Genomic DNA, 22,812 nt, shown 5'->3' with positions numbered 1-22,812 from the left:
TTTAACAGGCTATACTTACAACAGCAGTGCTAAAGACAACTACCCACAAATCCCCAGGTGAAAACAAGCATCTAATATATGACTCCCAATCAGGAACAACGATGTACAGCTGTTCCTGATCGGGAGCCACACAAACCACACGGAAATAGACAGAGTAGAAAACCATAGAAAACCAACACTAGAACAATTACTCAAACCCCAGACTACATAAACCAAACACCCCTTAAATAACACACACACAACCCGAACCATATGAAACAAATACCCCTCTGCAACGTCCTGACCAAATATAATACAATTACTCCCTCTGCTGGTCAGGACGTGACACTTTGCTGGCAAGCAAAGTTAGCTAACTAGCTAGCTACCAAAGGTTAGTTGGCTAACGTTAGCTACCCAACGTTGGTGGAAGAATAGATAGTTTGGTAGCTAGCTACCTAATGTTAGCTAGCTAAAGTTAGCTAACCAAACCTGGTAAAATACAACAAAGGAGACAAGCGGCAATATTGACTGTTTATTTTTTTTATTGATACGATAGGTTTGTTGGGACCCGCGGGCCTGCCATGATTATTTTAGTGCGAGGGAACGATGCATCACCAAACGAGGGCATGGATTTCCAACAACTCGTGGCCAGGCTGATGACACAAGTAGCTCAACTATTCCAACAACAATAGCAGCAGATACAGCACAGCACTCCTCCAGCGACTGCACCGGAAAGGGCCGTTTGTCGAGCAAGACAGAATGAGCTATCCATAAGTTCAATGTTTACTTTTACAACATGCACATTGGTGGTAGGTAATGTTTAATATTTGAGTCCTGTTAATTTGGTAATGTAATGATGGTCTTTTCTGTTTTAATAGTGGGCTGTAAGGTATCTACACATTAATGCCGGCAAGCAGGACAAATATAAGCCGCACGAAAAGTGAGGCCAAATTTGTTTTGGGGGGAAAAAGTCCAACCAAGAAATCAGGGTTGGTTGTTGTTGTATGATGGTTCTTAGCATTCTGAAATATGTTACATGAAATAGGTGTGCGAATATCATGCATAAATGTAATTTAATGTTTGTTCTTCGTCATGTCTCAGGAAGAACAGACCGCACAACACCCGCGTACTGGGTCTACTGGTCAGTCGACTGAGATTACAGACACAGAGACACAGACGGAGAGTGAAGCATGGCAGATTTTGAAGGTGGTTAGGTACTGTTAGGTGTAGTACAGATAAACAGGAGTCTCATAAAATGTCCTTGTCCAGTTGCAGGGATCAGTTTGAATGTATGCTTTGTTATTAAAATATATATTTTTTGCTCCATGAAGTAATCCAACAATGTGTACACCACCATCTTGTCTATTTCTTCTCTCATTGATTGGGGCTGTGAGAAAGGGAGAGGTGAGGGGGGGCAGGATGTAACAATTGTGAGGTGTGAATGTCAGGATAACTTAATGGCATGTCTCTGGCTGGACACATTGGCAGTCAGGATCTCTCGTCTCCACCGAGTGTTGTTAACACCCCATGGTTCCCCTTATCCAACAGGTGGAGAAACCAATTTTTGAGGGTTCAGAGATAAAACACTTAAGTTCTTCCAACTGGCATAGAAGTGGTTAGAGTCTTCAGAGGTGTAAGGATAATTAGGAGTCTGTACCTAGGGTATTTGGTGCAGTGAAAGTCCTGTAGGGGGTTATGTTTCCCAGGTGCAGGGGGTTTGCAAATGTTCATGCTATAACAATACATTTTTCAAAGTAACCCTACCTTCAAGAAAAATCTAAAGGTGGTTGAGGCTGACTAGTTGCAGACACTTCTCATCTTACAATACTTCAGAAAGGAAACACCACATAGAAATGTTTAACCATTTATTAACAAATGAATAATTCAAGTCTTGTGATATAGGCTCTGCTCCTTCAGGGTAGCTCACTGTCCAAGCAAAGCATCAATACATACAATTGCATACAAGCAGTGAGAGCGGTAAGCTACATATATGTATACCAATCCCTCAAACAGAACCTAACTGTTTGGATTAAACCTGGATTGTAAACTATCATGGTCAAAACAAATTGATGCAACAGTAGCTAAGATGGGATGAGGTCTGTCCATAATAAAGTGCTGCTCTACCTTCTTAAGAACGCTATGAACAAGGCAGATCCTACAGGCAGGTCCTTAGTTTTGTCGCACTTGGACTACTGTCAAGTCGTGTGGTCAGGTGTCACAAAGAGGGATTTAGGAATATTACAATTGTCTCAGAACAGGGCAGCACGGCTGGCCCTTAAATGTACACAGAGAGTTAATATTCATAATATACATGTCAATCTATCCTGGCTCAAAGTAGAGGAGAAATTGACAGGTGGAGCAAGGGTAGGGAAAGTTGAGGACACACAGACACAGAGGAGCTCACATACACACCCACCCCTTGGCGCTTCTCCTAATCTGCAGCTTTTTTTGCAGTGAGAACATGCAGGGAGGTATTTTGCCAACATCTATTTAAGCCTGTTAAAACGTTTCAGTTTTTTCTGATCATGAGCATCATCTGATCCGACTATCGACTGTCAATTTACGGATATGATTATGAATACGAGTATGGCCATGTCTCCACACCCCTACTTTCCTAGTAGCCACATACAAACAGCATGAGCACTTTGATCGTTGGATAATTCCGTCTTGCATCTATGCTCTCTCCTCCTCTCACCTTTTCCCTTCACTTGTGGAGTTCAGTGCACAACATCAGCTGTCTGTGACCAGGCGAAAAAACCTTTCCAAGCCAAATGATCATATCATAACCACTACACAAAGCCTACATGTTTGTCACCGTATTAGCTAATGTCAAGTCAATATAGCTACTAGAACTAACGCGTTAGTAAAACCACTACAATCATGCAGTGCAGTGTACAGTTAGGAAGCAGTTTAGCAGTTACACCGACGGGCCTTGTTGGTAATGAATTAATCAAACCAAAAGCTTACCTTGACTTGGAAGAGTTCCCGTGTTGGATAGCCATAGCCAGCTAGGTAATATACCACCCCTCTCTGTTTGAGTAGGCTAAACTAGCTAGGTGCATTTGCTAGCTAAGTAAGTGAAATATAAAATATAGCTCTCTCTCTTGCTTCTCCTTCATTTTTTAAGAAATGAATTTGTTAAAAACTGTTAAACTATTGTCTTTCTCTCTCTTTGAGTCAACTACTCACCACAATTTATGCACTGCAGTGCTAGCTAGCTGTAGCTTATGCTTTCAGTACTGGATTCATTCTCTGATTCTTTGTTTGGGTGGATAACATGTCAGTTCATGCTACAAGAGCTCTGCTAGGTTAGAGGACGTCCTCCGGAAGTTGTCATAATTACTGTTTAAGTCTATGGAAGAGGGTGAGAACCATGAGCCTCCTAGGTTTTGTATTGAAGTCAATGTACCCAGAGGAGGACGCAAACTAGCTGTCCTCCGGCTACACCATGGTGCTGCTCTACACAGTGCTGTTGAGGCTACTGTAGACCCCTTCCTCCTCCCAAGAGCCTCCACTGCTTTCTTCCCTCCCTCTTTCCCCCTCCTCTGCCCCTCTCTTTTCACTCTTTTCCCATCCCCAGCTTACTGTAGAGAGAAAGAGGAAGCAGAAGAGATAGAGAAAAAGAGAGCGAGAAGTGTGTGGAGTGCCGAGCTCACTGTGCAGTGGATTATTGAGCTATCTGCAACAGCAGCGGTGCAGGATTTGGCTCTGGGCAAAGGTGCGAGTGCTTGCCATTCCAATCATTACTATTGCTGACCAACCAGGAAGCGTTGAAGAAAGAAAGAGAGAGACAGAAAGAAGGGTGGGAGGGAGAGAAGAAAACAGGGGGGTGGAAAGGGATAGATAAAACGAAAAAGAGATGGGGGAGAGTGGGGTATGTTGAGCCATTTTTTATACATTCAGCACCGCTACGTCAAGGGAAATATAGTATTCTTTCTAAGTGTTTAGGAGAAGTGAACTTCATGTAGTTCAACTAGTAATTGAATTACATTTTGCTGTAGCTTGGTGGTAGTTTAAAGTCAAATCTTGGTTGTGTTTTCAGTAGTGAATAACTTTGTTGCCATGTGAACGACACACTATTTTTGCAAAATGAAAATAAAACATATTAAATTCTTGCCTACTTTAGCCTTCTTCTTTGGTATCAGACCTGCCTAATTCTCACTTGAAACATACAGTGCATTCGGAAAGTATTCAGACCCCTTGACCTTTCCACATTTTGTTATGTTACACCATTATTCTAAAATGGATGAAATTGTTTTTCCCCCCTCAATCTACACACAATACCCCATAATGACAAAGCAAAAACAGGTTTTTAGAATTTTTTGCAAATGTATAAATAATTTAAACTGAAATATTACATTTACATACAGTAAGTATTCAGACTCTTTGCTCAGTACTTTGTTGAAGCACCTTGGCAGCGATTACAGCCTCGAGTCTTCTTGGGTATGACACTACAAGCTTGGCACACCTGTATTTGGGGAGTTTCTCCTATTCTTCTCTGCAGATACTTTCAAGCTCTGTCAGGTTGGATGGGGAGCGTTGCTGCACAGTTATTTTCACGTCTCTCCAAAGATGTTCAATCGGGTTCAAGTCCGGGCTCTGGCTGGGCCACTCAAGGACAGTCAGAGACTTGTCCCGAAGCCACTCCTGTCTTGTCTTGGCTGTGTGCTTAGGGTCATTGTCCTGTTGGAAGGTAGGGATGGTGCCAGGTTTCCTCCAGACGTGATGCTTGGCATTTAGACCAAAGAGTTCAATCTTGTTTTCATCAGACCAGATAATCATGTTTCTCATGGTCTGAAAGTCCTTTAGGTGCCTTTTGGCAAACTCCAAGCAGGTTGTCATTTACCTTTTACTGAGGAGTGGCTTCCGTCTGCCCACTCTACCATAAAGGCCTGATTGGTGGAGTGCTGCAGAGATGGTTTTCCTTCTGGATGGTTCTCCCATCTCCACAGAGAAACTTTGGAGCTCTGTCAGAGTGACCATCGGGTTCTTGGTCACCTCCCTGACCAAGGCCCTTCTCCCCCGATTGCTCAGTTTGGCCGGGCGGCCAGCTCTAAGAAGAGTCTAGGTGGTTCCAAACTCCTTCCATTTAAAAAATTATGGAGGCCACTGTGTTCTTGGGGAACGTCAATTCTGCAGAAATTGTTTGTTACCCTTCCCCAGATCTGTGCCTCGACAAAATCCTGTCTCCGAGCTCTATGGACAATTCATTCGACCTCATGGCTTGGTTTTTGTTCTGACATGCACTGTCGACTGTGGGACCTTATATAGACTGGTGTGTCCCTTTCCAAATCATGTCCAATCAATTTAATTTATCACAGGTGGACTCCATTCAAGTTGTAGAAACATCTCAAGGATGTAACGTAACAAAATGTGGAAAGATTAAAGTGGTCTCAATACTTTCCAAATGTAAAGTATGAAGGGCCTACATGTATCAACTTTCTCAGCGTATGCTTTTGTTTATAAATTTTGTGCAAATGAATTGAACATCGCCAAATGCATCATAAAACAAATATTGCACCTATTTAATGTAACCCTTGCTGTTAATAGATCACAAAGCAGTACACAACTGAGCTAAACATTTGGAAATGCCAAGTTCACTTTCTCATTCATAGTCTGAAAATGCATATCAAGTGCAAGTGAGCTGTTTAGCTCACATCTGAAGGTTGGGGGGCATTTAGGACGTCTTAAACTGCGGATCGGTAAAATATCATAATGATTATGATCACGCTTCCTCAATTCAAACATTATGGCGACACTATTCCTAAGATGGTTTACAAACTTGGGAACCAAAGTCGAGTTATCAGTGTAGCCAGTTATCGCCCTGATCTGTTGAAATACCTGTCTTCACGCCTAGAAAAAAAACCTCCAGGCTTCCGTCATAACCTCCAGGCTTCCGTCATAAAATTGACAGTTTTGTAGGTAGGTAGGTAGGTAGGTCGGTAGGAAGGAGAATTATAGGGGCCAGTTTTGAAAAAACGAATCCCGTCTGAATTGTCCTCTAGAATAACAGACATTCTTGGGTAATAAATACATAACCAACGTTCTCTAGTAATATTAGTCCCGTGCAAATAGAGCTTAAGCCCCGTCTAAGCCGGGGGAAGGGGGGGGGGGGGGGGGTTCTACTGAGCTATATGGAATTGTTTTATGAAGGTCATACCAAGGACCATTTAGCTTTATGATTCTGATTTAAGACATCTTGAAGTTTGTTTTATTTGGCCTTGGAACAATAGATAGTTCCCCCCAAAGAAATCTGAATGAAGTTTGTTCTGGAGTGTCTGTCCTTTATCTGAGAGATATTAGAAAGATCAGGAAACATTTTTTTACATGTTTTTAACCCCTTATTATTGTCACTAAACAGTCTTCATATATACTTCCATACATTTTTTCAACTGGTGTCAGGGGACCTTCAGACGAGTCTTGTGAGGCCTGTGGGCATCTTAGAGCAAAACCGAGTTGTACATATTTGTAGTCTCTCCTTTGCACAGAGGGGTCATATTATTGTATAGGCCACTGTTCGGACGCTACTATACAGACAGATGTTGGCAGATTGGCTGTACCAACTTCAGACGTGTCCCAAGACGCTTGTTGAAGACCAAAACGGAGAGCACCATTGTGCTCATGAGAGTCTCATCTTTCCATTGAGGGCTCATATTAGTGTGTAGGCCAAACTGTTTGTGAGAAGACCGATTTTTGGGATGTCTCATGGTCTGACAAACATCGCTCTACCTCTGTCACCTTTCACCGCAGCGGTTCAAACTGTTGAACCCAGTTCCTACATTTGAATATAAAATGGATTTTATCAAACAAAACTATGCTACATTTTATCTCTGGGATCCACAGGATGACAAAGATTACTGAATGTAAGTACATTATTTACCTTCAGAGGTGAATGTAGCAAACCAGTTGCTGTGATAAATGTTTTTGTTGTTGTGCACTCTCCTCAAACAATAGAATGTTTTTTTTTCACTGTTATAGCTACTGTAAATTGGACAGTGCAGTTAGATTAACAAGAATTTAAGCTTTCTGCCGAAATGTTCTTGTTACTTAAAACGTCATGCTAATCACATTAGCGCACATTAGCTCTACCATCCCGCGGGGGGGGGAGGGGGGAGGGGGGGGAGGGGGGGGACCAATCCCGTAGAGGTTTTTAAGTAAACTAAATGTTTTTTAAGGGTAGCTTTAGTGTAGCATAACTTCTTCCAGTGTAAGTAATTGGTCATCTATATTTTCAGAGTAGCTTCCCCAAAACTGCTAACAAGTACACTGAACAAAAATATAAACGAAACATGCAAAAATTTCAAAGACTTTACTAAGTTACACTTCATATAAGGAAATCAGTCAATGAAAATAAATGCAGTAAGCCCCAATCTATGGATTTCACATGACTGGGAATACAGATATGCATCTGTTGGTCACAGATACCTTAAAAAAAGGTAGGGGAGTGGATCAGAAAACCAGTCAGTATCTGGTGTGACCACCATTTGCCTCATGCAGCACGACATCTCCTTCTCATAGAGTTCATCAGGCTGTTGATTGTGGCCTGTGGAATGTTGGCCCACTCCTCTACAATGGCTGTGCGAAGTTGCTGAATATTGGCGGGAACTGGAACACTCTGTCATACACGTCGATCCAGAGCATCCCAAACATGCTCAATGGGTGACATGTCCGATGAGTACGCAAGCCATGGAAGAATTGGGACATTTTCAGCTTCCATGAACTGTGTACATATCCTTGCAACGTGTGGCTGTGCATTATCATGCTGAAACTTGAGGTGATGGCGGTGGATGAACGGCATGACAATGGGCCTCAGGATCTAGTCACGGTATCGCTCTGAATTCAAATTGCCATCGATAAAATGCAATTGTGTTCATTGTCCGTAGCTTATGCCTGCCCTTACCATAACCCCACCGCCACCATGGGGCACTCTGTTCACAACGTTGACATCAGCAAACCACTCGCCCACACAACGCCATACACGCTGTCTGCTATCTGTACAGTTAAAACTGGGATTCATCCATGAAGAGCACACTTCTCCAGCGTGCCATTGAAGGTGAGCATTTTCCCACTGATGTCGGTTACGACGCCGAACTGCAGTCAGGTCAAGACCCTGGTGAGGTTGACGAGCACACAGATGAGCCTCCCTGAGACAGTTTGTGCAGAAATTATTTGGTTGTGCAAACCCAGTTTTATCAGCTGTCCGGGTGGCTGGTCTCAGACGATCCCACAGTTGAAGAAGCCGGATGTGGAGGTCCTGGGCTAGTGTGGTTAAACGTGGTCTGAGGCCACGAGGCCAAATTCTCTAAGGTGATGTTAGAGGCCGACAAAACTTAGAGTGGCCTTATTGTCCCCAGCACAAGGTGCACCTGTGTTTAATCAGCTTCTTGATATGCCACACCTATCAGGTGGATGGATTATCTTGGCAAAAGAGAAATGCTCACTAACTGTGATGTAAACAAATTTGTGTATAACATTTGAGAGAAATAAGCTTTTTGTGTGTATGGAAAAATCGGCAATGTTTTATTTCAACTCATGAAACATGCGACCAACACTTTACATGTTGTATTAATATTTTAGTTCAGTGTATTTCAGGCTATTGTGTATCCCTGGAAATAATCTGAAAAATCTGAAAACATTGCCCACCGGGTATGGAGTAAATTGAGCATAGGGACAGAGTAAGTTGAGCTTGCCTGGCTACCCAGATTCCTTGCTCTGGCCAAACGCTACGCCACGCCCACAGACGTTAGTTTCTTCTCCATAATAAGTCTAGATCTGAGTATCTCTCGAACCTGAACACATTGGTTGGTCCAGAAACCAATGTTTTGGGCCAGAGCGGGAACACACATGGGTAAATTGGCGATTAAAAAATGAATCATTGGCTTTGATTCTTCGATTGCTTAGAGATGATCCAATTAAATGATCCAATGATCCAACTTTCTTTTTTACAACGCCCCTCGTGACCACAAACTAGTTCAATTACGGCACTCTCAGACTTCAGTATGGAGCAAATGAAAGAGCAGCGGAATAATTTACTGGGAGTCATCAGGCTAAAGTTAAGCCACCTTGGGGTAAGTGCTGGTAGGTCAAAGTTGAATTCATGGAATGGGGATGTGGTATATTGTATATCTTAAATGTATGCCTACCTTCAGATATAAAGCTTTCTGTTCAATTTCCATTTCTTGACCAGTTGTCTGGGACAGGGATGCTGTTTCGATGTGCCAATTCGTAAGAACTCAGCATTTGAGGCTACGCAAAATTCTGGTTTGTAAGATTCTTGATATGTTCAGCAAGCTCAGACTCCATCAGATAAGACCTTGTGTGCCTCTGCTACTCTATCATAGCTTCTCTTTCACACAGGCACATTGGTTCTTTTTTTGTCAATGTGTCATTCAGTCAAATTTTTTCATCCCTTGCTGCTGCTCAAATGGACTTCTTCCTTACCGCTCTCAAGATCCCTGCTTGTTTTACTTTTCTATAGAAGGGGCATGATGTAACAAAAAAAAGTGCTATATTGAGTTCATATGCAGAAATCTAAAAATACTATGCATAAAACTGACAAAATGTACTCATCATTTGTATGGGGTATGGTGGCGATTGGCTCAACCCCAATGCAAACATTTTGACTATATTAGCCCACACAGCCACAAGGATACACTTTCATCCTAGGTTAAGGACCTCATATTGTAACTTATAGAGACCCCCAACTGATGTATAAAACAATCTTAAAACGATCTACGTACTTTGGTTAAGATACAAGCATCATGAAACCTATAACAACTTTTTCCATGTAGTTTCTTCCTTCACAGACTCCATGACATGATGACCTCTTCCTAAAAATCACATGAAAACATTGTGTATGGTTTCCTAGAAAGTAGGGGAAAATCTCAATTCCATACTCCTCGCATCCTCTCTCCTTGTCTCCTTCTCAAAACCCATTGGGTGAGAGCAACCAGAGGTCCCTTCCCTCTGACCTTCTCCTCCAATGGGTTTTGAGAAGGAGACGAGGCGAGAGCATGCGAGGAGTATGTGATTGAGATCTTCCCAAGGGGTGGCTCAACTAACCGTTTGGCCTAACTTACCCCACTCTCCTGTACTGTTAGTAAGTGTGCAGGCAGGCAGTGCTGGAAAGTGGAAAGGGGAAGGCTGCAGAAAAGTGTGGGCTGGGTTAGACTGCTAGCCACTTAAAAAGGAGCCGGCTGTGGCGGCACAGCATTTGAGGAACCGACAGAGGCAGTAGGAGAAGCAGGAGGGAGACTTGGATGAGAAAAACCCTGGGAAGGTGTTAGTTACTCTACTCTCACAGCAACAAGTGTATTTTTAGCCTTCTCCACTTATCTCTAGGGCCAGAATGGCCAGAATGCTTTGGGGAGCGGTGGTTGTGCTACTGCCACTCTTGGGACTCTGTCAATTTGTCCTGCCACCTGAGTGGGGACCAGGGACCTTCCCTGCCACAGAGGCCGGGGCCAAGGACTTTGTCACTGCCTACAATACCGCCGCTGAGCTGGTCATCTACCAAAACCAAGAGGCCAGCTGGACATACCAGACCAACATTACAACCCACAACGCTGAGAAAAAGGTAGGACCCCTCCCCCACACAGCACACAGAGGTGTTTGAATGAAATGTTGACAGTTGTTTAACTACTTAGTTGTTGGCCTCTTCAGTCCAAAGCTAACCACTATGGACACGTTTGTTGTGAGTAACTGTGAGAAAGCTAACTGTGCTTCCTCACTAGTCGCATTACACAGTATACATGTTGATATAATTGCTTGGTCACCTCACCAAACATTCATTTTGGTTGAGTAGGTTATACCTATGTAATCTAAACTAAATCGTTCCTGAACATTGAAGATAAATAACCCTAGGGGAGAGTGGGGTAAGTTGAGCCATTGTTTTGCATTCAGCATTACTCAGTCAAGGGAAATATTATTATTTCTAACGAAGATATCTACATATTTTAGGATGTTTGTATCCCTGGAAATAATCAGAATTTATGTAATCATTAGTGTTGAAAACATAGCTTGTCCAAAAAGTGGTCTCTTGGCACAATTTTCTCTGGGTTTGGCGTAAGTTGAGCCGCGGGACAGGGTAAGTTAAGCCACCTACAAATGTCTGTACTGAAATAAATACTACCACTACCTTTTTAAAACCATGTCCACTCATAACCGCGTTTGTATTTGAATCATATTTTAAGACAGGCTTAACACTTTGTACTTTTTAAAACACTTTTAACATAGACCAGGCACTGTTACCTCATATCCCAGTAATAATGCCTTGTATTACGCCTAGGAAGAAAAGTCTTCAATTTGCTTAACTTACCCCATGGCTCAACCCTAGTCAAAAAATCCTATAGAAAATGCTGTCAGATTTATATCGGATTATAATTATTGGAATCCTATAAAATACAATTCTATAGGTTAGAATCCTATAGGAGTCCAATAGGACTGGGTCCAAAATCTGATAGGATTTCTCAGTTGGTCACACTGCAAATGAACTTGCAGCCTTGAATCACTCCAATATTATGATGGTGTGTGAGAACCTCAGGGAACTATCACTGGTGTGAGTAGGCAAATATATGGAGATTGTGCTCAGGAGACACAGGAGAGAGGCTGTTCTTCAGTTTTCTGGTCTTTAATCTTGATTACAGTTCAACATAAATGTGCAGGTTTCTGTGCAATATTTAGCTGTGAGATTGTCCAATAAAGCTGTATTTATCCAAATGTGGTCTGAAATAACAATGAATAGAATATTATCAATACTATGGCTTGATGGGTTCTAATAAAGTAGGCAGGGCGAATGAACAGGCTTGCTGCACGGTCACTATGGGAGCTCTTTCTAGAGCGCCTGGTTAAAATTGTGCATAAGAGTAAGTTTTAACTCTGTGAATGGTTAAACTAGAGAGAAATGTGTGTACACAATCAGCCTAAATTGAAATGTTGATTTATTTAGACAGTACGGGTTACTACGTTACAGAACCTCATGTTTTGACCACATCCTTTTTACCTCTAACGTTCATACTAACATCACTAACCAATAGTGATCACAATGACACAAAATCGATCGCTTAAAACAGATCAATATCATTGGTTTTGTACCTTTGATTTTGTCATACATGCTGGTGGTCTTACGGCGTTGTAGAATGCTGGTTGTCTTCAGCATGTTGTCCTCTAACGAGTGATACACAATATTTCCAGTTCCATTAGGTTTTTGAATTGTTTGTTACAAACAGCACATACAACTTGATTTCCCCGCTAATCAATATGGGTGGTGCATATGCAGATTAAGGTGCTCGTAAAAATACAAATAAATGATATGATTACTATTGTGGCACATGTATGTGTATTTAGTATATTTTATGTTTAGGTTTTTAAGATATCACAAACGGATTATTGATTTGGACACTTCACAACGGTGTTTTGACACCGGGCTATTTATCAAAGGTTATTGTCAATGGGAAGCAGCAACAGCATCATTTTCAACTTACAGTATGTTTTAGGAATAGAACTTTCAACATTCATTTCCAATAGTATTCTACTTAGTTAAAAAAATACTGCTGAAAAAAAAAACTGCAAAAAACTGCTGATTGAGTCCAAAAACATGTGATTTATTTTGATGAGCTACCAGAAATCATGAAAACGGGGTTGACTTGCCTATTATAAAGGCACAAACAAGAAAACATTTATCCTCTGCGATAACAATCCAATGACTCAAAAACAACATACACATGGCTACAACTTAGCTAGCAAGCTAGTCTGATGACAGGCAAAATGTGGCTAACAGTAGTTTCTTAGTTAGCATAATATTCTGTACAATGATGAAAATATGACTAAAACATTGACAACTTCGTCAAGAAACATAAGGAAACAAATGATGTACTCGCAGTTCTTGCATTCACACACAGTAAAGGATAAAACAGATAGAATAATAATGTTAGCAAACCAGAGATTCTCTGCATAGCCACAGGTGGCAAACTGAACTTGGGAGTAAGGCTAATTAACACTGCTAGCTTGCGCTAGCTGTGACATCAGTCACTCTTAAAAGGACAGGCTTTCTTTCAAATGAATAAAATAGAAAGGAATATAACTTTTTTTAATGTTTTATTATTATTAACCCATCCACCACTGGATGGGTTAAACTGTTGTTTCCAGTGGCTGGAGAGTATAAATGCTCAGGTGTAGAGCTTTATAAGAGATTGAATTCAAAATGTCCATCTGTCTCTGCTGTGAGTCCTAGGGCTAGTCACGACTGATCGATTGTCAGTCTTTATCTTCTTTTGACTAGTTTCTATCAGTTTCATTACTTTACTTTGAGCCTGGTCCAGCATCTTGTTGGATGAGTTGTACCTTTTGTAAATACCTGCACTTGCTCCAAGAGCCTTAAAGAGAAAATTACATATTGGCTTCCTTACCCTGTAAGCAGTCTATGGACAAGGTATGACCGAAAACCATGATTTGGTCTAGTTTCCCTGGCATTGTTTCCAAATGCTAACGTTTTAGCATTTGTGGCACAAATCCCATATCAGACTGTAATCAGACTGATATTTACATTTTTCGTGCATCACGTTCAAATCATCCGAAATGATCTCCAATGTATTGTGAAGCTCACCAATGTCACTTATAGATGATTTGAACATTATGCGCGAAAAATCCTAATATCAGTCCCATGGCTTGAATGGGATTTGTGCCACAGTTCCAGCCACTGCCAGGGAAACTAAACCAATGGATGGATTGCTGTCATACCTTGTACATAGACTGCTTACAGCGTAAGGAAACCAACGAGTCATTTTGTAATTTGGGTGAATTATCCCCTTAAAATAAACATGCACTGGATATTCTACTTCCTGCCTCTCCTTGCTAACCAACACCAGCCAGACAGCCTGAACCATTCAGGGCAAGTAAGGGGCCTACCATCCACCCTTACAGTAACACTTTACTGTATCCTCCCTTATGTAGGCATTCATAAAAGGCTTTGTGAATGTTGTATAGCTGGTAAAAAAAGGCTTTATCGGGGTACTGTAAAGTGTTACTGAGTTGTGTTTGCCAGGGCCGGACTGGTTCCTTGTATGACAACAGCACCCATAGAGGGATGTTTGTTGGGTTGAGCCCCGCACGGCTTTACAACCAACACTATTCATCCTCATCCAAAATGATATGCTCAGTTCCTCCCATTTCTGCCAACTCAGCTTGTGTGTTTTCTGAAATCATCAAAAGGACCCAAACACATGTGGTTCGAGCGTCTCCGAGTCTTGAATGATGCCCGAGGGGGGTGTGGTGTGTGTGGAGAGGGGAGAATTGGCCAAGTTATTTTTATTAAGTTCAGAAGCCTGCTTATTTTCCAAGCATTGTACAAAATGCAATTTCACAGGTTGATGCACTTGACATTTTATAACATGGATTTCCTAAGATAAACAATAAAAGACTGTAGTGTGGTTTAAATGGGACTTTTCAGAGTGGAGTAATGAGACATTTGCATGCTACTGCCACCAGCTTATCTTTTACTGCTCCTCCCATCTCACCATATGCTAGCAGGAGAACATTTGCATGATCGTATGGGCTGGTTATGTTTGCTGGAGACTGAAAAATGAGAAAAAGTAGAGCCATCCAGGCATTTGGAGGGATCAATGAAACTGCAGAGGTGTGAGGCAGTATTCTGTAGCTCTGAGAGATAAAAGCACACACAAAACACCAGGCATTGAGCATCTGTGCCTCAGAGTTATTCTCCCTAGCCAGACGGCTGTCTCAACAGGGTTTTCCTTCACTAGCCAGGCTTAGAATGGAACGATGGCTCCACCACATGTTGGTCACAACAGGTGTAACCTCTCCAGAACCCAGCCTGTGTCACCGGGGTCAACTTACACAATGCCCGCTGCTTTCCTCTATCCAACAGTGAGCCGAGGATGTGAGGTGAAAGAAAAGCAAGCTCTGGCCTGACTGGTAGGTTGCCAGTTATGAGTGCTATTATTCCTTACACATCAAAGATGGGATCAAAGGGAATCAGGGGCTTTGCGTTCTATAAGATCTGGCAGGCAGAGGGGAGCCTGCCAGGTCTCTCTCCGAGTCTCCTCCCCACAGGCCCCGACACTGAATTGGCATGACCGTCACATTGACTGGCGGGGGGGATGTACTGAAGAGTTAACCCCAACATTCCATTCAACTTGGGCTGGGATTACCACGTCACTGAGTTCATCTTTGTCTCAGTCCTTGTCTCATACATGAGCTTTGTCCTAGTGGATTAAGCTGATGTTCTGAATCGGAGGCGAAATGTACTCTTATACTGTTCCATAGTAAAGCATGGTAGGTAGTTGAATTAGGTTAGATATATCCCCCCGCATCTCTATGTGGACACACGTAGGGACGCACGCATGCACACACACCTATGATAACCTCGCATTCTCAGAACACATTATTTCATCTCAGTGCAAATTAGCCCATGCCGGGGAGAGCAAAGGATCAAACAGCAGATATATTAACCCTCCGGACAAATCTCAATTAGGCTCTGAAAATTCAACTCTCAAAGAGCACCGCTGGTTTTGGGCAACCATCAGTTACTTTGAAACGCCGATGGAATATCAACTACCCAAAAAGTACATGAAACGTGTGCACCCACAGCTGTCAAAGCAGGTACCAAATCCATGGTGTTCTGCTTTCAAAGAGGCTTTCTTTACCGTTCATAGAGCACGTTTGAATGCAGCATTCGTTCTCAGAAAATCTGAAAACATACAAAGTGAGGATGCAGATTTTCTGAGAAAAATGGATACTTAATTTAGCCAAACACTGAGAGTGCCACTTGAAATTGACTGCGGTTCCTAGTTTTTCTGAATCCAAATCTAAAATGGGAACATTTGACTGATGCGTGAAAGGAAATCTTTCCCTCCCCATTCACAAATTAACTTTATATTGACGAGAGGCTTAACAAGAGTGAACCCTTGGGCCCTTTGTGCAATGACACTACCCTGCAAACAATAATGAGTAGGTAGGATGTCCCCGGGACGTCACAAAATGGTTTTGTCTAGTTCCCGGTCTGTTCTGCGGACGTCCCCGAGGATGTTTTAAGGACGATCTTGGGTTGTTGTGTCAAGGACCCAAACAGTGCTTTTCACCCAAAAACATTTTTTTACTTACATATTTGACCAAATTGGCATAAATGACAGTTTATTCCTACAGTAGTTATTATTTAACATGTCCTCACAACCTCTTGGCTGCTACGCTACCACGTCTGTATCAATGACTGATTTCACCTATAGGCCAATTCCTACACTTTGCACTTCAAAGTAAATCTCAACTCTGTTAAAAATACACAGAATGCAAACTATTATATTTACATAGTGATTCAGGAGTAACATTAAAACAGAATCATATGGCCCAACATCATTAGACAAGTATACTAAAACTCAAATTGTTGAAATAAGTAAATTAAATCAATGAGAGAATAGTCAGATTAACTGCTAATTTAAATAGCAGTGCAGGTGGCATTCTTTTGTTAAGTGCAGATTTATTATAGGTAGGACTTTGTGCGCAGCAGAAAGATCAGCATACCCTAAATCATATTGGGGTACATAGTCAGTACTAAGTGATTATTTCAAATGTAATCATATTGTCATTGATTCAATATCTTTACACTATTTTAGCTAAACAGCGTAATACCTTACAACCCTGATACCATTTCATTACTTTACTTATAATGGTTTGGGACACCCGAGACAATCACGGGAGCTTCATGGGACAATAACACAACGTAACAAGAATGTCCTAAAAACATCCTTGGGGACGTCCAAGGGACCAAAAGGGAACTAGAAAAAGGTCCCCCAGAGAACGTTCCCAACTTCACGCGACGTCCTAAGGACTAGTAAAATGTAAACTTCCTGAGAATGTTCTACAAAAAGGTCCTGACAGTCCTCTATGATGTCCTGGGAACTTACAGAGAACTAGACAAAGATCCCTTTCATAACGTTTCCTTGGAACCATTATGCAATGTTCTTAAAACGTTCTCAGAATGTCAGAGGGATAACGTAGTGCCAAAACCGTTAAGGTACCTGGTGGAAACGTTGCCAAATGGCCTCAGGACATCCCCTGTTTGCTGGATACACTATACAGTCGGGGCCTTTGAATTGGAGGCAAACTTTCATAAGAGAGTGAACACATTCAACGGCCTTGAGAGAGAGAGGAGGGCAGTCAACAGCTTTTCACCTTATCTTTATTGTCCTATAGAGAAAGATAGAAATATAGTTGGGTGTGGGGCAGCAAAACCGAGGTTGAGAGAGAGAAAGAGGGAGGAGAAAGGTCAGAGTTAAGGCCTCAACACTTACCAGTTTTCCGTTCAGCCCATTGTTAATCAGTGGTGTTAGATACACATCAGATAAGCTGGACCTCAATGAAAACATCACAGTAACAGAAGCTACTTTCCTGACAGGATGTCTATGTCCTGGGCTGTGACTGCAGACAGCCCCAGTGTAGTCAGTGTTCTGACAGTGACTCTTTGCTCTGTGGTTAAGATAACACAACTACTGGACTGGAGCTTCTTCAACCCCTAACACAGTGGATGTAGACAGATTCCCTGTAGGAAAACACAAAGTGAGAAAGGCAGCTTGGGCACTAGTAGGTTTTCAATAGGTGATTTATTTTTTAATAGCACAAAAAAAAACAAGGGTACTCAAATGGGTTAAATTAACAATGCATTGAGAGCGCCCAAAAGTACACAAAGGCCAGTTTACTCAGTTTAGGAACAAACACTCAGGAGGGAAAGGAGTTGCTTTGTGTTTTCCCCAAATGTGATAGAGTATTCAGAAACCACAAACTACTGTAGCTGGTGGCATGTTCACAGTAAGGGAAACATTGTAATGCATCCGTGTTAGCATGTGTGACTGTGTGCCATCTTGAGGTTAGCATACACCCTGTGTTGCTGGTGAGAAGTTCACTATACTGTAAAAACACCCTAAACTGATAATAAAAACAACTCTAATATGTTTGTGACAGTCTAGTTTTTGGCAGTATTGGTAAAACATCAGCTGTCAGAAGCAGGAAGCCAAGGTGAACTGAGGCGGCTTAGCTAGAGCTTCTCAACCCTTTGATGCATCTTCAATGTGCTTTGGTCAGTGTCAGAACTGAAAGGATAACGTTATGTACTGTGTGTGATGTTCTGAGCGGCCTTGCCTTCCAGTGTCACCCGTGTATCATCGTTATAATACAGTAGTAAGAGCAAGAGAACAATATAGTCTGTATGCCATCCTTGAACTGTGAGCGATGGTGCTTTCCCAGTTCAGTAGTCGTCTCCACTTCTTATGTATTAGGCACTGTTTTTTTGATCCGGCGGTCAGGGTTCTCTTGCTTTGTACTCCCACTCAACCCCTGTGCTTTAACTGTTGCCACAAAGAGGGCCTTCTGGCCCCACAGCTAATTGTCATGATCCCCATTAACATTCAATATGCTGTGGGCCTTTGCCTGTGATTGGTGCAATCAGTCTAACAACACTAGACCAGAAGTAGGGAATAAGAAAAATACAGTAGGAAAATGATTGTGTGAGTGGCCATTATATAAAAAGGGCAACTACAGTTAATGGGTTCCTTGTTTCTGGTAAGTAGTTTTGTTAGGGTTATTAATCGTTTTCTGAACAAAATATATCAATGTCCCAAGTGATTGGATGCCAATGGTACCTGTGCGTACTATTTTCACCTTGGACTGTGACTACTAGTTACGTGTGCTACTTTGCCTAAAATACGGGATGCTGTGAAGCGAGGGCTGTTGGGCAGCTAGATTATATAACCTGATCACCGGTCTGTGTCTACAGGTGGAATCTGATGGGATGAAGCAGGCCTTCACAGAAGCCTGGGGGAAGAAGGTCAAAGATAACTTCTCTCCTACTGTGTTGGCCACCTTCAACACGACTCTTCAGAGGCTTCTCAAGAAGATCAATATCCTGGGAGCGGCTAACCTACCTGCAGGAGAAAGAAATGAGGTCAGTCTCCTATTGTCTACATCTTATCAGAGCGTTATCACAAGCTTTGAGTCAGACTCAGATGTGGTGTATAATGTGATACTGAAATGTCAGAATATCTGTAGCAGATGTTATAAAACCTAATATGTTTATTTCAGCTGTTGAAGGATGGCATCAGCAAGGTCTGAATGAAGTCAGAGAGTAATTGAGTCTTTTCACAATCTCCTTATTTCCCCAGTACAACGTCATACTAAGCAAGATGTCTGAAATATACTCTACCGCCAAAGTGTGTCCAAAGACTAATGAATGCTGGTCTATTGAGCCAGGTGAGTGGCTGTCTTCATGCATTTACACTTAAAGATATGCTCTGGTACTTTGGCGACTAAGAAAGTATTTTTTAAACCTCCCGCTTTGGGCTGGATGTGTCCATGTGTAGTTCTTACATGCATAATCTATGAGCAGAATTACTGTCTTACCTCAATTAGCAATGACAATTAGCAATGACTTACATGTGTGAGCGACAGAAACAGACTATACTTTTGGCTAGTGAGTGCTGCTTTCAGAACTACAAAAGTACCAGTAAAACATAATTTTTTTTTAAAAAGTAGGGGAACATCTTAGCAAGGAGTAACAAAGAGGGGTATAGTTGTACAAAAAAAGAAAGACAAGAGAAGCGGTAAATATTATATCAAGTTAGAAAAAGAAACAGCATGAGGGCAATTACTTTGAAGAGGTCTCTGGGCGAAGTGGTTCAATTTCAGCTCTTTAGGAATGTTGAAACGTCCTGCTACTTGTCATCAGACTACAGTGCAGAGCACGTCAACTTCATCAGTCATTCCCAAATATCTAAGTGTTGGTTTAAACCCTGGCCTGTGTGCTGTGCCCGCCCAAAAACTAATTGTGAACTATCATGATTGCCAAAAGAAGATTGTGTGAGAGCCATTTCCATGCAAAATTCAGTAATGCACCCAAACAATCCCTTTTGCACTTACTGTAAGTAATTTACCAATGTTATACAGTGTAATGGACGTAAATCAACAAAAATGCTCTTACAGGCCTGCTACACTGTGTACATTTTGACACCCTAATTGTCACGTCCTGACTAGTATAAGGGGTTATTTTGTTATTGTAGTTTGGTCAGGGCGTGGCAGGGGTGTTTGTTTAGTGTGTTTATGTTCTGTTTTCTATTTCTATGTGGTTTTCTAGTTTTTCTATGTCTGTTAGTTTTGTCAATGACCTCCAATCAGAGGCAGCTGTTTGTTGTTATCGCTGATTGGAGGCCATATTTAAGTCTGTTTGTTTTCACTTGTGTTTGTGGGTGGTTGTTTCAGGTTTAGGCTGTGCACCTTACTGGACTGTTATCATCGTTATTTTGTTTAAGTGTGTTACCTTCAATAAATACAAAGATGAGCAATATACCCGCTACATATTGGTCTGATGATTTCTCCTCTTCAGACGACGAAGATTATGACACCAATATACATTTCAAACCAGTTCATGGAAATGGTTTCTGCTAATGTGTTTACACTCCAAAATGAGAGTCCACTTCCACCCCAGATGATTCCTCATTTCACAATCTACTAATGTAAACATTATGTGGTCCAGGGTAACTAAAGAATCTGACCGGTGTTGCGTGTCGCAAAACAACACTTTGGGTTATTATAATAACAAACAGGGACCCCAGCCATTGCTTTTCCCCCCCCACCAAACTCACTTTGTTCAGTGGCCTTCAACTTTCCTTACCTTCACTTCCTATGCTCAGCCTGTAAAATACAGTGCCTTCAGAAAGTATTCACACCCCTTGACTTCTTCCACATTTTGTGCTACAAAGGGGGATTAAAATGGATTTAATTGTAACTTTTGGCCAAAGTTCTACAGTACACAAAATATTTGAATGTCAAAGTGGAAGAAAAAGGCTAACATTTATAAAAAGTAAAACACTTATATATGATTAGATAAGTATTCACCCCCTGAGACAATACATGTTAGAAACACCTTTTGGGTAAGTCACTAAGAGCTTTGCACACCTGGATTGTACAATATTTGCCCATTTATTCATTTTACAATTCTTCAAGATCTGTGAAGTTTGTTGTTGATCATTGCTAGAAAGCCATTTTCAAGCCTTGCCATAGATTTTCAAGACGATTTCAAGTCAAAACTGAAACATTCAATGTCGTCTTGGTAAGCAACTCCAGTGTAGATTTGGCCTTGAGATTTTTAGATTATTGTCCTGCTGAAAGGTGAATTTGTTTCCCAGTGTCTGTTGGAAAGCAGACTGAACCAGGTTTTCCTATAGGATTTAGTCTGTGCTTAGCTGTATTCCGTTTATTTTGATCCTAAAAATCTCCCTTGCCGAGGACAAGCATACCCATAACATGATGCGGCCCCCACCATGCTTGAAAATATGAAAAGTGGTACTCAGTGATTTGCCCCAAACATAACGCTTTGAATTCAGGACAAAAAGTTAATTTCTTTGCCACATTACTTAAGTGCCTTGTTGCAAAACAGATGCATGTTATGGAATATTTTATATTCTGTACAGGCTTCCTTCTTTCCACTTTGTCATTTAGGTTAGTATTGTTGAGTAATTACAATGTTGTTATCACATATTAGAATCATTAAACTCTTTAACTGTTTTAAAATCACCATTGGCCTCATGGTGAAATCCCTGAGCAGTTTCCTTCCTCTCCGGCAACTGAGTTAGGAAGGATGCCTGTATCTTTGTAGTGACTGGGTGTATTGATACACAATCCAAAACCTACTTAATATCTTCACAATGCTCAAAGGGATATTCAATGTCTACTTTTTAAAATATATATTTTTACACATCTACCAATCGGTGCCCTTCTTTGGAAGGCATTGAAACCTCCCTGGTCGATTAAGAGACCTTACTTTTTGAATGACTACCCCATCTCTGTACCTCACACATACAATTATCTGTATGTTAACCACTATTATTGAACACAGAATGAGTCCATGCAACTTATTATGTGAATTGTTAAGAACATTTTTACTCCTGAACAAAGGGGTTGAATACTTAATTTTTGAAATACTTCCACATTGACATTATGGGGTTGTGTGTGTAAAATGTAGATCAGTCACACAAAATCTCAATTGAATCCATTTTTTACTTCAGGCTGTAACACAACAAAATGTGCAAAAAGTGTGTGAATACTTTCTGAAGGCATATGTGTTGTTTTTTGGCCACTCTGCCGCTGTTGCGTCATCATAACTCAAGGCTGATCTCTTAGAAGATGTATCTGTAACGCACCTGGAAAACCAGTAGTCCCCTATGTGCTCTAGCAGTTTCTGTATTCTGTAACTGAGGGCGTCTGACTTTGGCTCCACAGAGCTGACAGAGATCATGGCCAACTCACGGAGCTACAAGACACTGCTGTATGCTTGGGAGGGTTGGCACAATGCATCGGGTGTGCCACTCAGGGCAGAGTATCCAAAGTTTGTGGAGCTTAGCAACAAGGCCTATAAAACTGATGGTAAGAATGTCCCGTTCACCTTACATATGTGTGTCACTATTTCTAACATACAGTATTTCACAGGTATTGTAAGTTATGGCCATAGCTGTAGTGAAAGAGAGGAGATAACCATAATGTTTATGTCCTCTATAGGTTTCGATGACACTGGAGCATACTGGCGTTCGTGGTACGAGTCAAAGACTTTTGAGAATGACCTGGAGGCTATTTACAAACAGGTGCAGCCGCTCTACCAGAATCTTCACGCCTTTGTGCGCCGCAAGCTCTACGACCATTACGGACCGAAATACATCAATCTTAAAGGACCTATCCCTGCTCACCTGCTAGGTGAGTTTACCTTTAAATGTCTGTGTTAACTTATAGCCAATGCACGATGTCCAGTCACTGATTTATCAGCCATTTTTCAAACTTTAA

At 41.5% G+C, this 22,812-nt stretch overlaps 1 protein-coding gene across 1 annotated transcript in view; it reads left to right on the top strand.

Annotated features, from left to right (window-relative positions):
- The first annotated feature begins 10,069 nt into the window (after positions 1 to 10,069).
- Positions 10,070 to 22,812, top strand: part of LOC106579262 (angiotensin-converting enzyme) — a 38,864-nt gene continuing 26,121 nt past the window's right edge. Inside the window, exons 1-5 of the mRNA XM_014159018.3 lie at positions 10,070 to 10,555; positions 18,761 to 18,928; positions 19,146 to 19,233; positions 22,258 to 22,401; positions 22,534 to 22,725. Coding sequence (XP_014014493.2) covers positions 10,328 to 10,555; positions 18,761 to 18,928; positions 19,146 to 19,233; positions 22,258 to 22,401; positions 22,534 to 22,725 — 820 coding nt within the window. The 5' untranslated portion in view covers positions 10,070 to 10,327. The remainder of the gene's footprint in view (positions 10,556 to 18,760; positions 18,929 to 19,145; positions 19,234 to 22,257; positions 22,402 to 22,533; positions 22,726 to 22,812) is intronic.

This window comes from Salmo salar, chromosome 19 (genome assembly GCF_965601325.2).
Source record: "Salmo salar chromosome 19, fSalSal1, whole genome shotgun sequence".
NCBI classification, from domain to species: Eukaryota; Metazoa; Chordata; class Actinopteri; order Salmoniformes; family Salmonidae; genus Salmo; species Salmo salar.
This window is presented reverse-complemented; position numbering and strand designations above follow the sequence as displayed.